The 17,042-nt window shown below is 44.4% G+C and overlaps 1 protein-coding gene across 1 annotated transcript; it reads right to left on the bottom strand.

The window, feature by feature from the left end:
- Positions 1-6,970: 6,970 nt before the first annotated feature.
- On the bottom strand, positions 6,971-14,387 carry LOC119174925 (lysozyme c-1-like). The gene is made up of 5 exons (XM_037426059.2): positions 14,147-14,387; positions 12,848-12,936; positions 12,246-12,306; positions 9,560-9,635; positions 6,971-7,223 (listed from the first exon to the last, which is right to left on the bottom strand). Exons 1-5 carry the CDS (start codon positions 14,268-14,270, stop codon positions 7,157-7,159), a joined length of 417 nt encoding a protein of 138 aa, XP_037281956.2. The 5' UTR covers positions 14,271-14,387; the 3' UTR covers positions 6,971-7,156.
- Positions 14,388-17,042: the final 2,655 nt, after the last annotated feature.

Below are 17,042 nucleotides of genomic sequence, written 5' to 3'. Positions count from 1 at the left end.
AGAAGAAATGGACCTTGTCGCTTTACACGAAATATGCGAAGTTCACAACCTAATACATCCAGACAAAAGAGAACGACGAAGTATGATAGGCGTGTAAACAGTCCTTATCGTTTTTGGCTACATCACTATAACAACTCTTGTTCCTAATTATTTATTACGCCCATCATATCTGCATACTATGCCTACTGTCTTTTTATCAATGCTAATTATGCATTCAGGAATTTGTCCCAGCAAATCTTGTTGTCGCATATAATATAATGCCTTTTGCGATGCCAGTAATTTTGATGATGAACAACAATGCACTCTAAAAAAAGAGCGAGTAAAAAGGGTGTCTTTCTGTCCTACAACAATAATCATCATCTATATTGCGTTCCATCCTTGCGCTATCGCCCCGCGCCCGGTACATTCCGGTCACGATCGACATGCCCATTATCAGGGTTACATTGCATTCTCGATAGGAAAATGGCCAGCACCGAGTTTTCAAGAAAGGAAGCGCACGCAAGCCTGATGACGATTATTGTTGTGGGACAAAAAGACACCCTTTTTACTCGATATTTTTTAGAGTGTGGTTGTAAAAAAACACGTTTTTTTATATTTGACATAGAACATAGTGCACGCGCATTACGAAAGGAGCTGTCCCTCTGCAGTCACACATTCCCGCCCTCGGCTACCTTAGACCACGCGTCTCAAACGCTCTGCCCACGGCCAGCGAACCGCGGCATTGATCGAACTGTTTTTCTTCGGTTTTTTCCCTAATAGCTGCGGTCATGAGCTAAACAGACATGTCTCGTCTAGAGCCTTTTTTCTCCCTTGAGGAAACCCCGGCGTTCAACATGTTTTGATACTTAACCGCAAAACATCAATATTTCGCAATAGTCGTCCACATTTTAGTCATGTAGGAGGTACATTTACCTTGTTGGAATCCCGGTGCTGTATAAACTTCCCAAATTACCCGTACACGAGAGGGAACAAATGCATTTGAAATGGCAGTGATCAGCATTTGAAACGTAGCCTTTTTTGTGCGTGGTTTTTGCTCAATCTGGAGCCTATATTGACCAGATGGTGCTGATACCATCTCAAGTAACCACCATAACCGTTAACATGAGACATGAAACGCAAAATATCCAGCTTTATTATGGTATTGTATCATTGCCTTGACCATTCGGTCACCTCGAGCTTTATTAGTAGAGCATAAAATGTCATTGTAGCTAACCGCCTCAAAGAAGCCGAGAGTGAAGTCAGTGTTCGTGACCATTTGATCCCCCGAGGAAGTCAGTAAAACATGAGCAGACCTTATAGGAGGTACTGCACATGCTACCTTTGGATAGCATATATAGCAACTCTAGACCTTATGCGAAATTGCTGCCATCTGTCGGCCGTCTTGTGCATGCGGCCATGTTAGACGCTAGAGCTCGGCGCAGTATGTGCATTCCGTGTGTGTGTGCGTATACGTATACGTAATGCGTATCGACCTGAGGCGTGGATTGGCTGATAATCGCAATGCCGACGTATTGCTTCGTCCCTGGCTGCAGACTGAATGTGAGTGGATGTGATATTTTGCCACTGGCGTTCTGCTTTCTGTATTTCTTTTAATGCGCACGAGGTCCACAACTGGAGACCTGGGTGCTGCATTCGATATATGCTACATCGCAATCACGTGATGCCACCTTGCCCTAAGGAATGGCCGCCGGGCGGCCAGAGCGCTTGTATTTCTTTGCGTTTTTCCCTAAATCAGACTGAGTTTCCCAACCAGTTCATGTGCACTGGCATCTAGAGAAAACAATAGCTTGGAAAGCGTGACCAGTGTGTTCGCTGTGACTGCCTGCCACAATTAAACTTCACCGTGCATGCAAAAGGGCAGAATGTATTTTCACATTCGCAGTTTTACTTCAAGGATACGGAACATCAAGACGCATGGCTGATAAAGCTAGCTTAGAAGGGGCAATGAGCTGAAACCCCAAGCATGTTTCTGCTGCAAGCACTTCCGAGAAGGTGACATTGTGTGCACGCTAGGAGCGCGAATGTTAATTTGGTGAGTAGACAGTGAGTTCACACGTGACACCTCCCTCTCTACCTAAAGACGCAAACACCTCGAAGTCTTCTAAAAAATTACACGGGGGTATCATTCCTTATAGTCAACCCCATCCTATGCAATTTTATCGGAGAAAATGCCGTGGGGAAATTACCCATAATTTAAATAATAAAGCGAGAAAAATGAGGAGAGGCGACGCAATTTCATGGAAGAAAGCAGTATGTGAACGAGTTTTTTATTTGAAAGCGATAAGAATGGAGCATTGCAGGAACACCTATACGTAGATTTTTTTTCATTTCGTTCTTTCATCATGACGTCTGCCCATATGAAAGCTCGCCGTATAAGCTTGGAGAATGACGTGTCTTTTAAGGCGCTTCTCGATCACAACTCTTCAGCAAGAAGATCATGGGCAGCGCTGTTCTTTTCAAATTTTCACTAGGGTTGTATACGTGTTAAAGGACAAAGGTGGTTTCCAAACCTGAAGAAAACGAACATTTCAAGCAATAAGTTCAGTGGCCAATTAGGCTAGGAGGTTAGGACGGGTCTACGCGCCAATAATGTTATAAATATATTTGTACTTGCATACATGTGCGCAAAGACAAGCCAGATCTAGAATAAAGGGACCACAGAAACACAAGAATGTATTTTACAGGTCCCGGATATGTAGTATCAGCTTCAAACAAAACACCAACAGCAGCAAGCCTTTGTGATGGTATAGTGCGTGTCGTCCAGTTATCGCCATTGACAGGCGCAATTAGCCACAGCTTTCCAGAAGGCTCACAAAAGATTTCGTTTCGTTTGTTAGAAGAAAATATCGGTTTACTGGTAAAAGGAGTCTTTCACCTTCCGGGTGGTACCTGGGGAGAAGTGAGGAAGGTGGTGTTGAAACAGTGTGGTGGCATGCCCCCCTGGTTTTGAACCTGCAGGGGGCGACATTTTCACCGGACGCGGGGCACAAATGCCCCATTTGGGTCCCCAGGAAGCTTCCAAGCGTATATAGGAGGCTCGGCTCGGCGTCCCCTCCAAAGTGGCACTTGCGCCTCCTCGCCCCACCCTCATTACACCACCGGGTGTTGGCGCATAAATTAAAGTTTGGGGTCCAGCAAAGCGATAGACTGTTCACTTATGCAATGATCTCGATTCTCTTGAGAAAGTGAGCTTTCTAAAGTGGCTGTGTCTGAAAATTTAGCAGCACATGCTAGATTTTCTCATTTTCCTAATATAGATATAGATATATGAGGTTTAACGTCCTAAAACCAACCACCATGTGATTATGTGAGATGCCGTAGTGGAGGACTCCAAAATTTCAACCATTTGGAGTTCTTTAACGTGCCTCCAAATCTGAGAACATGAGCCTACAGCATTTTGGCTTCCATCGAAAAATACAGCCACCGCCGCCGGGATTCGATAACATGACTTGCGGGTCAGCAGCCGAGTACCTTATTCACTAGACCACCGCGGCGGGGTCATTTTCATAAGCAAACCGTCCATCGGTTCGCTGGGGCGCGATTCTCGTGGTGTCCATTTAGTGGGCATGTCCACCATCCCGTCGTGCCCACGGCTCCGCGATGTCCACTTCACCGGAGCGCGTTCCGTTAAGCATGGCGTTACGTCACTCCGTTCTTGACCCTCACACCGAACCCGCCAGAACATTCCCGGCTTAAGGAGAAAGAAAGTGAACGGTATGTACCGTAATAAGACTCTTGAACAAACTTGACAAGTCTGCACTTGCCTGTGAAGTTGTCTATGAAGATGAAGGTGCCTATAAAGAACGATGCAGGGAATGCGTACTGACCTTTCACGGGCGTCAGGTGGGTTGCCACGTTAAACCTAATTCAGGGGCTAACGTGATTATAGCTCATGCGCAGCCTGCAAGATGCGCACCTAGTAGCTGATCTGTGGGGGCAGCATTCGTTGCGGCGAAACGCATTCCGTATTTATTTGTGTCAAGAGTTGTGGTTGTTGCGTGGCGTAATCAAAATGACGTTGCGGAAGAAAACCGGTAACAGGCGGTGCACGTGCTGCTCATAGAGCTCCAGCCAATCAGTGGAGGCCAAATGGAAATGTCCAATTGAACACTGCGAGAATAACTCCGCTAGACCTCAACCGGGTTGACTGCACATGTTAGTTTATTTGTTAAGGTCATTGACAGATCCAAAAGGGGAGGTAGGGGCTATCGCTCCCCACCCCCAAAGTCTGTGTCAGCAGTCAGAACCTCACTTCAGTGCTTGCAGCCCACCTCCTATCACCTATTAGGACAAATGAGTGAAAGCCCTGGAAGCAGACACATTAACAATATTTATGCTATGAAGGCCTGGGGTTCCTCTGCTAGTAAAAACAAAGAGTCATGATCACGTCCCCTTCCCTCCTCTCCAATGTTGCCTAAGGGGACCGCCTCCGCACCCCTAAAATGAGTGGACTGGATCTGTCCCTGGTTTATGCGCATGCATGACAAAATCGATTGACTTGTGGGGTTTAACGTCCCAAAACCACCATATGATTATGAGAGACGCCGTAGTGGAGGGCTCCGGAAATTGTGACCACCTGGGGTTCTTTACCGTGCACCCAAATCTGAGCACACGGGCCTACAACATTTCCGCCTCCATCGGAAATGCAGCCGCCGCAGCCGGGATTCAAACCCGCGACCTGCGGGTGCATCACAAAATGATATATATATATGTGTGTGAAACCTTTCCCTTCTAATTACCGGTTGTGAGTAGCACGCATCTTCGTCATGTATCGTCTGGTCGTTGATTTAGTTTTGCGGCTTGCGGCTTCGAACGCATCTGTGACTGTTTATTGTTGTGTTTGGGTGTTTGTTTCAGTTTTCTGAAGACGTACAGTTGCACATGTAGACATAGTACAGTATGCAGTGTAATGCAGAATTAATCAGACCACCGTTAGAAAACAGCAGTAGCGTGGCCAGAAGTGTTTTTGTATGCGTGTATGTGTGAAATGTTTTTGTATGCGTGGGGGGTGTTAATTTATACTTGTGTTCGTATGCGTGCGTGTATAAATAAGCAAGCAAAATTGAAAACTTTTGGGGGGTTTTAACCCACAACCTCCCACTCCCCCTTGGCTACGCCCACGGAAAAAGAAATTTATTTGAACTTCTCATTCACATGGCGTCTTAATGGTCTCGTTGCAATAAACATACTTCTTAATCAATAAGCTTGATGTCCCGAGGTTCAATCGACGGCGCACAACGCTGGGGCAATCCAATACTCCATGTACTGCGTTTGAATGGCTGATCGCTGAAAAGGTGAACTCAAGTGGCCACAATTTTACCGTTATGTGAAGTGAAGTGAAGTGAAGTTTATTTCCTTTCACACAAAGGGGGAAGCCGGGGCTAAAGGCTGGAGTGCCTGACAGAGGCCTCGGCTCCCTTGTACAGTCTGACATAAATAAACGAAAACACATAATTGCAGTGTTAGCTGCATTTGCCAGTGTAACACAATGCTGCCAAGCATGCAGCGTAGACAAAATACAAAGCATTATAAAATATAAACTTAATACAAGCTTATACAAAGCACAAATCAGATTCGAGTAAATATTTCTTTGTTTGTTTTTTGAATAATTTCAATGCAACATCAAAATCAACATTCGCCAACATTTTATTAATAGCCACAGTGACCTGATAATTTAATTTTTGTTTGCCATAGTTTGTGCGCGTTTTAGGGACCCGGTGGATTTGTTTTCGAAAATGATATGCATCGTTAGACAAAGTAATGTCTTGAGTGTGCAGTTGATTACTCTTAATATACTGCAACAGTCGAAAGAGGTAGACTTGGTTCGCTTTAAGCAGATCGTAAGTACGGAACAATGGCAACGTGGAAAAGTCTTTGGGTCTGCCACGGTACCCATGAATGCACCGCAAGGCTCTCTTTTGGAGTACTAGTAGTTTTTGATAGTTAGTAGGCGTAGTTGTTCCCCATACGAGAATACAATAGGTTAACTTAGAATACACAAGCGCATAATACATCTGCAGTCTCAACCACACGGGTACCAGACAAGCTACTTTGTAGAGACAGCCAACACTTTTACTTATTTCAGATGCTAATTTTGACACATGTGTGTTCCATGAAAGGTTTTGGTGGAACCAGACACCAAGAAATTTAATGCAGTCAACCTCATGTATTCTTACCCGACCAAATTGAATATTGGCCTTATATGAATCAGCAGTATTAATTGGCCTAAAAATAATGTAGCTAGTTTTGGATAAATTTAAGGAAAACATGTTGCGTTGTAGCCATGACTGCAAGTTTCCTAAGTACCAGTTTACCGTAGCTTCCGCTTGTACAAGAGATTTGGCTGTAAAAAATATGTTCGTATCATCCGCATACATAATCATGTCATGAGAGCCTGGTAGTTTAGTAATATCATTAATATATATTAAAAACAATAGAGGTCCTAATATAGAGCCCTGAGGGACTCCACAAGTGACAGTTAGTCGGTTAGATGCAAGATCATTCACCCGTACGTACTGCATCCTATGACGTAAATAATCCTGCACTAAGTTATGTGTGACACCATGTACACCATAGTAATTCAACTTTTCTAAAAGGATATTGTGCTGTACGCAGTCAAACGCCTTTCGAAAATCTAAGAAGAGACCAAGAGTGTAGTGTTTGTGTTCTATATTTTCAAGTATTTTGTCTTTAATAACGAGTAGCGCCTGCTCTGCGGATTTTTTCTTCAGAAAGCCGTACTGGCAAACAGATATCAGGTTGTGTTTAGTGAAAAAACATTCGAGCCTGCAATTGATAACTCCTTCAAATAATTTAGAAAATACTGGTAACACAGAAATTGGTCGGTAGTTTGACATTTCCATTCGATTGCCACTTTTGTATATCGGACAAACCTTGGCGATTTTTAGGTCATCAGGAAACACACCAGTAGTAAACATTAGGTTTACAAGATAAGACAATACGTCAGATATCAAAGGCGCAACGCGCTTAATGGGGACAGATTTTATATCGTCATGACCTGCGGATACATCATTTTTTAACTTGTTGTAATGTGAGCTTTATAGCACTCTCCCCGAAAGGTGGCGAGCACCAGAATATCAAAGCTATGCTTCACGTTCTTGAACACTGTAGCTATGCAGCAGTTCAATGCGTCGGATCAATACCGGCATCCCTTGACGTAGGACGAGAGCTTCTTTCCCTTGCACTTGCGCTTCCATCCGTACCTGGTAAATGATAAGTAAGCATATCGCTTATTAGTTAACTAGACAAGTAAGAGACCAGTCGAAGCACTCTGACAGCTAGGCAGGACTGTGTAGTTTCGTTAGTAGCTATACCTTACAGCGTTCTTTTATTACATCCTTTACAGAGTAAAATTACATGAACGTTCAGGCAGCATCTGACAACTGGTGTGTCCCTAGAGTAACATAGTTAATATTAAGCACTAGCTCTGCCATCAAATATTTAATTGTAGGCTTTCAAATAACGGTCTGTGGCAAACATTACGGACTACACATATTATCTAGTAATTCCAAGGCTTGCTATAAGGCAGAACGGACCGAAGGAAAGTGTGTGCCGGGAAGTTCCCTCAACAGCTCGTCAAGAGCTGCCACAGGATTATTATTATTATTATTATTATTATTATTATTATTATTATTATTATTATTATTATTATTATTATTATTATTATTATTATTATTATTATTATTATTATTATTATTATTATTGCATCTCGCTAAGGAAGAAATACAAGCTGCACATTCTGAGGGAGTCAAAGAATAAACTTGAAAACTTTTCGGACATATACTGAAGGACCATTCGCTAATAACGGATAAGCGTAGAGAGAGAGGGAACAAAAGGAGAAAGGCTGGGAGGTTAACCAGGGCTGAGCCCCGGTAGGCTACCCTGCACTGGAGAAGGAGAGAAAAGGTCCCTGACTTGGCCGACGCGTAGCAGTTTCCCATCACAAACGATGAACAGGCCGGTGTCTTTGAGAAAACGCAACAGTGTTTTCGTTGCCTTTCGAAATTGGGACGGGCAGTGCTATGGTCCCATGACATAATGCATTGAAAACCTATAGCGTAATGCATTGAAAACCTATAGACATAGCTGACGGAGAGGAAGAAATTGATGTGCGGCCTTCATTTTCTTTTGCAATAGTTATTTACATCTCACGGGGTATCATAAACATAGACGAATTACATTTTTTGTATAATAATTGTAACTAACAGAAAATGATGCCAAGGAAAGTATGAGGGATGTAGATGTGATTGTAATATATATGTGAAGAAGTCGCGACTTCGAATAACGCGTCCGATGCCATATCGCTGAACTATACGGCGGCGGTCATTTTCCCATCCACGTTATAGGACATGTACATGCATTAAACGTGAGAGCGCTTGTTAGTACCGCCAGTAAATTCATTAGGGCCACAGTGGAACGCTTTTCTTTTTTTTTGTCTATTTGCGTCGTGCAGCACGTGATCATATTATGAGCTGGCAGCAGATGAATAGGGTAGTACGCGAGGGATTATTGGTCAGCTGCCAACACGTAGTAAGATCACGTGCTACGTGACGCCTACAGCAAGAAAAAAAAAAGTGTTCCACAGTCGCAATAATGCTTATTGGCTGCGCTGATTGACGCTGCCATGTTTAATGAACATATATACCCTATAAAAGTGGACGGTGGCATGACTTACTAATTGTTATGACAGCGGGGCTGATTGGTTTATTGCTGAAAAATTTCTTAACTTGCGAGAGAGGACGAAGGCACAAGTGAGAAAATATTCAGACCACCATTACCGCCATGGTAGCTCAGCATCGGACGCCATATTTGAAGGTCGCAGGTTCGGAACCTAGCAGTGGCAAGTTATCTTTTTGTACACTTTTCTCACTTCACATTTACATTACAATTACTTCTAATAGCATCCCCTGCACTTTTCTTGGCATCATTGTAAGTAGTTCTCATTATTATTGAGAAAATGAACCCTTAAATTTACATTTCCTTTTTGTGGTATATTAAGGCGCACAATTCTTAAAGTGTTTAAAAAAATACGCTGTAATAAACGACGGAAAAAGTTTCTTCTTTAGCAAATACTACCAAAACCAACAGACTGCTCTATTGGAACTGAGGACAATGAAACGAGGCCTTTATCGCTCCTAAGGAATAGCCCCACCACGGTGGTCTAGTGGCTAAGGTACTCGGCTGCTGACCCGCCGGTCGCGGGATCGAATCCCGGCTTTGGCGGCTGCATTTCCTATAGTAGAGGCGGAAATGCTGTAAGCCCGTGTGCTCATATTTGGGTGCACGTTAAAGAACCCCAGGTGGTCGAAATTTCCGGAGCCCTCCACTACGGCGTCTCTCATAATCATATGGTGGATTTGGGACGTTAAACCCGACATATCTACCAAGTCCTAAGGAATAAAGCTTTCTTATTCAGCGTTCTTCCAAAAGCTCATTTGCACCATGAAACGCACTGGTAATTACGTAACGTAATCAAGTCATTATAATGACTAGTCATAATACAAACCCTGTGGGAATATTGACAGAGAAGAATATATACCATGCATTGAATCCGTGTCTTTTGTAGATTAGCTTTGCGCACTTGATGGACGGGCCGGTGTTATCCGACTTCAAGGCTGTTCAGTGGGGAAAATGGCAAAAAGGGACATTAGTATTTCGTCAGCATAACAACTAGAAATATTACTGAAACATTAATATAACCTTCATTTAATACCGGTATTATCAGCCCATATTCGCAGTGAACACGCATTTTAAAGGATCTCTTGGCAAACAGTAACAGTCTGCCAGTTACTTATGCCTGAGTGCGGTGAATATAGGGGCAAGAAATAGGTGGTGGACCTACTACGCCCCTAAAAAAATTTACGCATCTATTGTCTTGCCTATTTTGTCTTCGAGAAATGCTCGACAAATATGTACGTCTAATTGTTACCATGATATATATATATATATATATATATATATATATATATATATATATATATATATATATATATATATATATATATATATATATATATATATATATATATATATATACGAAACTGACTAAATAACGTTCACCGCTTTTGCCAACTGATTCCGGCAGTCGTTAATGTAGGAAAGGTAGCACTGGTCGCAACGTTGCGCGCTGACTAGTGGTGTGCGCTCACGTGACCTAATAACTAATGGAGGTAAATACTATAAAATGACGCCCACCTGTGAGCAACAATAGCACGAGGACCGCAATGAACCTATCAAGAAAGAAACATGCTGAATTGTACGCATCTAAGACGACCACCATAGTCGGCACCAAGGATTGACCATAGTTGTAATTTTCTTTTTCCTTCAGGTTATGCTCTTTTTTTTTCATTTTCAGACCACGTCTTGCTGGGGAACGTCAGGTGTTATTCTGAATTTGTGGCTTGTGCGACTTGAGTCACACAAGCCACAGATCGTACGTTGGTAACAGTACGTACGATCCCCTTATGCTGTCACCGACCTGTTCTCTACGCCCTATTTAATGCGTGTATGAATGACACTTGAGTTTCTTATTCAAAGTAGAACGTGACAGCGAAATCACGCCCTCCTCGTATCGCCTTTTCAAACGATACCCTATCTTCGCCTCTCAGTGGACATCTCAACCATGCAGCAAAGAAAGAAAATGTCTTTGCGGTTCACAGTGGCCGTTTCAAAATATTCCAGAGTGCCTTGTAAGTACATTAGTCAAGTGGCCACTATAGCATAATTCTTCCTTCTGTGAACCGCTGAAGTACCGACTACGCATCCGCAAAGCAACACGCGCAGCTGTACACCTTGTTCATACTGCTGCTGATGATGATAGATGACTAAATATGTGTGAGCGCATAGCGATATATGGGGATCAACTTGTGGCGAAATTAACACGTCTTGACACCTGATGCGATTATACGCTTCTTCCACCTAATAGATCAAGGCGGTGGCGTACCAGCTGTTTCGCGAGTTTGGGGGGGGGGGGGGGCAAACCTACCTCAGTCGTCAGCCGGAATAACATTTTCGTTATTGGCTAGGTAGAAAACTTCGCCTTACATGTTAGTTTCCCCAGCGTGCAACGAAGAGGGACGACTGTCAAAAGGGGGGGGGGGGGAGCTCGGCGCCTTTTTTGTTCACGCGGCTGATACACCTATGAATCAAGGGGTCTCCTCGCACTGCACACATTATACCCGACGTTCGTGTATAATGCACGATCGTTCCTGCAGGGCTTTTTTTTTTCAAAGAAGCTTCAACCCCTAGCATGTCTCTGAGCTAGAAAACCTTAGTGGCTTGCAGCCCAGAAAGCATGGGTTCCATTCTAACTTGAAACGAAGATATTCATTGACATAAGTATCGAATTTTCGCTCACTGAAAGCGTAGACTTATCGCATACAAACAACTACGGAAACATCGACGACCAGTAACGTAGCCAGAATTTATTTTTGGTAGGAGGTCTGGGGGGGGAGGGCTTATTTACACCTTAATTAAGTATGCTCATACGTGCGTTTGTATGTGCGCTTGAATCCATTTTCATGTGGTCGTGACGTTGACGAAGGTAGGAGTCGGCGGGCGTGTTTAAGGTGAAACTTTTTTTGGGGGCGTACATGTGCCCAGAAAATGAAAGGAGCAAAGTACTACACGCCATTCCAGCTGTATGCACTGACAGCGGCGCGGGCAGCATCTGCCGCCGACTGGACTTATATGCGGTTAGGTGCGTGGGCATTCATGCATGCTGCATGAAGCATTTGAGTCTTATTGATGGTGCTCGCGTATAGCTTTCGAATGAACTTGACTACTCGCATCCTGCGCATAATATTAACAGAATTATCTTAAACTATCGCGAAGCTGCTCCAACGATGTGGCGTGGTCTGCGCCGAGTATAGCTAAAGGTCTTTGTGGCTGAAACCAGAATACATGAAAATAACGTTGATAAACGGGCGTGACGATATACACATCCAAAAGTGAAAATGTTTGAGAAAAAAACTGACCCCCCCCCCCCTTCCTTCCTCCAGGCTTCGCCCTGACGCTGACACGGCGGGCTCCAAGACATCTGCGAAACGAGCTCTAACGCGACAGCGTTACAATGGCGTATAAGCACATAAGGAAATCTTCTACACGGTGGTATTTACGACACGTATACTCTAAATATGGCCCTAACGAACCACTTGTGCAACAAGACAAAGTCCCATATGTTTGGCATTGAATAATACGTGTATTTAGTAATGTTCAGCGCGTACCGGAACATGAGACCTTGCATTCGTTGTGCCGTCCCGGACTGCACCAATAGCCATTGTTGATCTGAAATGTGAACAGAGATGGGACTTGCATTAGCGTACGGGCGTCCACATATACAAACCTCATCAAGCGATATGAACACTTTGAGAAAAATTGTTAATAAGGAGAGGTAGAGCTGCTAAGCATGTGGTAATATCGATTTGCTGCTTTGAACTGCATGTATACAACAGAACGCGTTGGCCAATCGAAAAGCTTGCTAATGAAAAAAAACACAGATAAACGGTGTTGGTGTATTTACGGAGGCCTGATTTCAAGACATGAACAAACATTTTTTTCTCGTCATGCGAGCTGCTGCGTTGTTTGTTGAAGAGCTGAAGTGGTGTAAATGCTTTACCACTTCATAGCAGCCTCATTACCAACAGTTTGATGATGCATTTCAAAATGGGCGAACAAGAATCAAGTCATCCTTCCAAGTGAGCGAAATCGAAATCTTTGATCGTTCGCACGTAGAAACACTAAGAGTTCATGTGACTAAGGGCTTGAATGCATGACCTTTCGTTGGCAAAGTAAAACATGTGAAGTGGGGAACATGCGTGGTACAAACCTGAAAAATGCCATAGTCGATGCTACGGTTCCGGTTCCTGTTGACAGCCTTTGAATTCAGAGCGCTCTCCGCCTGTGCCAAACAGACCCCTTGAGAGAAACGACAAAAAAAAAAAACTTACTGAATAAGAACTTCTACTTTCGGCTGCGGTTAGCCCTCGAGTTGCCGCTTATGGTTTAATGGTTACACATTGGTAGATGTATCTATACATACATGCACTTATGTTGGTATTTGTTGAAGAGAGAGGGAAAAAGAGACCTTTTTCAAAAAAGTTGTGAAGAGACAAAAAAAAATGACATTTTACACGCCAGAGCCACGGTAGGAGATTTTAAAATCAGTCTTCGACGATAGTGATGTCTGTTGTGCAAGTGGGTGCGTGAACGGACCGTCATCGCCACTATATGCCAATGAGACACGCCACCATAGAAGGACACCAATTTGATTTGGACCGCCTGAACACCTGCGGTTGTTCAAAATCGCCTTGATTTAAGTACAGGGTTGTGTCGCTATTCGTCACCATCGAAATGCGGCCACAGCGGCTAGGGAATCGTACCCGCCTCTTTAATATTACGGACGCGACGCCTTAGCTGCTAAGCTATATCGCAGCAGTTGTGGTCTATGTGCAGTCAACGCCAAAAAGCTTACGCATCACACACGCAAGAAGCTGGCTATTCCCGCTGCTTCGGCTGCCCTAGCAGCCTTGAATTTAAATATAGAATTTCGGCCACTCCTAACACCAGCTAACAACATGCACCATGGAGTTCGAGTGAATACATTCGCGAATGGAGGGGAAATTAAGGCTTTTCTGAGGTCTATTAGTCCCTGAACTTTTGACACCAATGACACGCATTTCTGAGGCCACGATTTTCAAATGTAGTATTTCGGACATCTTTGCAGAAGTGTGGCGCTATCACCTACAGCTACACCCTTCGATATCGTGGCTTTGACACGAAAACCAATGACTTCAATTGCAGGTGCGGCGAGGTGCCCCAAAAGTAAATGTAAAAGTTAATGAGCTCCATAAAAGAAGTAGTTCTTTATTTTCACAAAAAGCGATGAAACCTCCTAATGGTACATATTCATATAAAAATAAACTAACTTTTCTTTGATGGAGCGTGCTGGTATATTCACTTTCGCGCTGCTTGGCCACAGCTCGCGTGCTCCGTTCTATAGGGCACCTGTACATGCAGTGACAGTTCTACCTGCTTGGAAAGCGGAAGGTTGCGCTGCTACTGTGTCATCACGCTCGATTTGGTTATAAAATGGCGAAACCTGGCGAAGCTATCTTCGAATACTCACAGTCGGGTACTTTACTTCTGGGGATCCCATTGCGCACGAGAATCGAAGCAAGCTCACAGCGGCCGTACACCTTGGCGTTGGCCAAGCTCAGCAGGGCGAACAGCGCAAGACAGAGAAACTGCATCTTGCGCGTATACGGGACGGCCCGACACGCAGTGCAAAGACCCGCCGTACTCCGCGGCTGGTTCCAATGTGGCACCGCCAGCGGAAAGCACACAGATCAAAACACTCCGAGGCGACGCTATGCGTAAACACCTTTCTTTCTTTATCGAAGGCTGTCATTCTGCAAGCGCTGAGGCCCTTGGCCCTTGCGCTATCATCGGAAATGCGTTTACGGATCCGCTTGTAAGGCTGGGCGGAACTTGTCTTAAAACGGGGAGAAGGATAAGTAGATAGCGGAAAGCAATAGGAAATAGGCGGGTGATACAGGCGGGCGTGTTTTGCGCCGCTTTGCCTCGCTGCGTGAAATGCCACATTCGAGCGCTATATCAGCGGTGGTTGTTATGAATCAATCCACGGCCCGCTGCTCGGTGGCAGCCGGGACGTGATCCAGCAGGAAGTGCGGGATTTTCATAATGTTGGCGCATCACGCGAGGTACATACGAAAATTATTCAAAGTTCAGCAAAATGTAGAAAAAAACTAAAAACCCACGTTTACGATAAGCTTCCAAATCTGTAATTTCTTCAGTCACGGTGCGAAGCTTTGTTGCAAAAAATCAAACAAAAACAAGACAAGGCAGGAGGAAATAAAGAGCGAAAAATAGTTGCAGTCATCCCATACTTCCACATTATATCTCATGGTTTGAAGAAGGTAGCCTGGAGATATGGTGTGGATGTAGTTTTATCAGCCCCGTGCAAAGTAAGCCACATTTGCAGAATGACGGATGAGCGACTTAGTGCAATCACCAAAAAAAAAGTTGGACATGCGCCGTAAAACACATAAATAAATTTGTAGATTGCGCAGTTGGTGTTGTTTACATGCTTCCTTTAACGTGCGGTCGTTGTTATATAGGCCAAACTGGGCGGTGCATGAATAAAAGTTTAGGAGAACATATGAATAATATATGCAAAGGAATTAGTTCAAACCTTGTTTTGCACTGCAAAAGCTGCGGGTGCCAGCCTCGATTTCCGGGCGTGAGTGTGCTGGCACGCCACATGGACAGGTTAACTCGTGAAATAGCTGAAGCGTATTTTATTGGAAAACATAGTGACGGATGCGTGAGCCAACCTTCGGTGGCCTTGCATGACAAAGAGTTCGCGCTCTTAGATAAGGGTTAGCCATTTTATCATTGTACCTTCTTTTTATCAGACCATTCCCCAGAATATGTCACGTTGCTCACGTTTGCTGCTAAAAGGTTGCCTGTTGTACGTGTGTGCTGCGAATAATAAGATTCAGTTGGTAGTCAGCGCTCGTGTTGTCCTCTTTGCCTTCCGTGCCTCGCCTTTCGTCTGTTTGTTCTAGCACCTTCGTGCTCGCGCTGCGGCCCTTATTACCATGAATTCAAACCAACTAGCCCAAATAGCCATTCTTCTTCTATAAGCTTCAAGCTTGAAACATGGACCATCTATACTTTGAATGCTGCACGGAGAGCTTTGTATGCCGCATGGAGAGCGAAGTGATGGTATGCACACACACACAAAAAAAGACGTTAACATCCATATCTTTTACAGGAAAGCATAGTAATGCTGGTTTTTGATATTTGCTAAAGGACATGCTTTGTTTGTTTTCTGTTCCTTGTCGAAGTGACAACAGTTAGACAGCTCGTGGGATGATGTTTCTATGCTCTTCTTGGCCACAGGACCTTTTAAATACGGCAGTATAAGAGCTAACTGCAGTTACTTGATTTCGGATGCGAAAGGTTAGGTTGGCATGACGATAGTTATAGCGCGAGAACAGAACGACGACACAGAGACAAGAAGGACACGAACGTCGTTCAGTTCTCGCGCTATAGCTATCGTCATACCATATCAACTAGCCACAAGCTGCCACACATTTAGGTTGGCGTGACCTCAGCGCGCGTGAAGGTTCTTGTAATTCCTTATAAATATTAATATTAATTTCTGGGGTTTTAAGTCCCAGAACCAAGATATGATTATGAAAATCGCCGTGGTGGATGATTTCGGAAATTTTGACCATCTGGTGTTCTTTAACGGGACTCTACCATTTCACCTACATTGAAGTGTGACCACGGCCGGGATCAAACTCGCGACCACATTCGGTCAGAAGCCGACCACCTCTTGTCACCCCTTGCTTACAATACCGGCAATGTCTTTCTGTCTGTTACAATGACTGTCTCCTTGACGTGCTAATTATGACGCAGCTAATACCATTGCTCAACTCTTGCGCACTCTGACACGCCTATCGCCGGGTCAAGGCCTGACCGCACGTACGCGTCGTAGCTCGTCAGCGCGTGGCTGTTTGACGCGGCGTCGCACTCTCGCCCTGTGAGGAGAGAGGGCATGCATATTCGCGTAATAATGCGTCCTATTTCTCTACATGGAGACGGAGCGATGCCGTGTCAGAAATCCACGCGCTGCAGCGCGCAAGTGTGGTCAGGCCTTCAGAGAAGCGCTGTCATGGTATCACCGCGCTTCGTGGTACCTAGACATTTAGTGAGTTTATTGACGTTCGAGGAGTAAATGTTATTGTCAGACTGACTGAGGTACTTCCGGGCGAATGTCTCCTTACACAATATGATTGATTTGTGGGGTTTAACGTCCCAAAACCACCATTTGATTATGAGAGACGCCGTAGTGGAGGGCTCCGGAAATTTTGACCACCTGGGGTTCTTTAACGTGCACCCAAATCTGAGCACACGGGCCTACAACATTTCCGCCTCCATCGGAAATGCAGCCGCCGCAGCCGCGAATCGAACCCGCGACCTGCGGGTCAGCC

Source organism: Rhipicephalus microplus, chromosome 5 (assembly GCF_043290135.1).
Source record: "Rhipicephalus microplus isolate Deutch F79 chromosome 5, USDA_Rmic, whole genome shotgun sequence".
NCBI classification, from domain to species: Eukaryota; Metazoa; Arthropoda; class Arachnida; order Ixodida; family Ixodidae; genus Rhipicephalus; species Rhipicephalus microplus.
The sequence above is the reverse complement of the archived record's forward strand: the minus strand, read 5'-3'. Positions and strand labels throughout refer to the sequence as shown.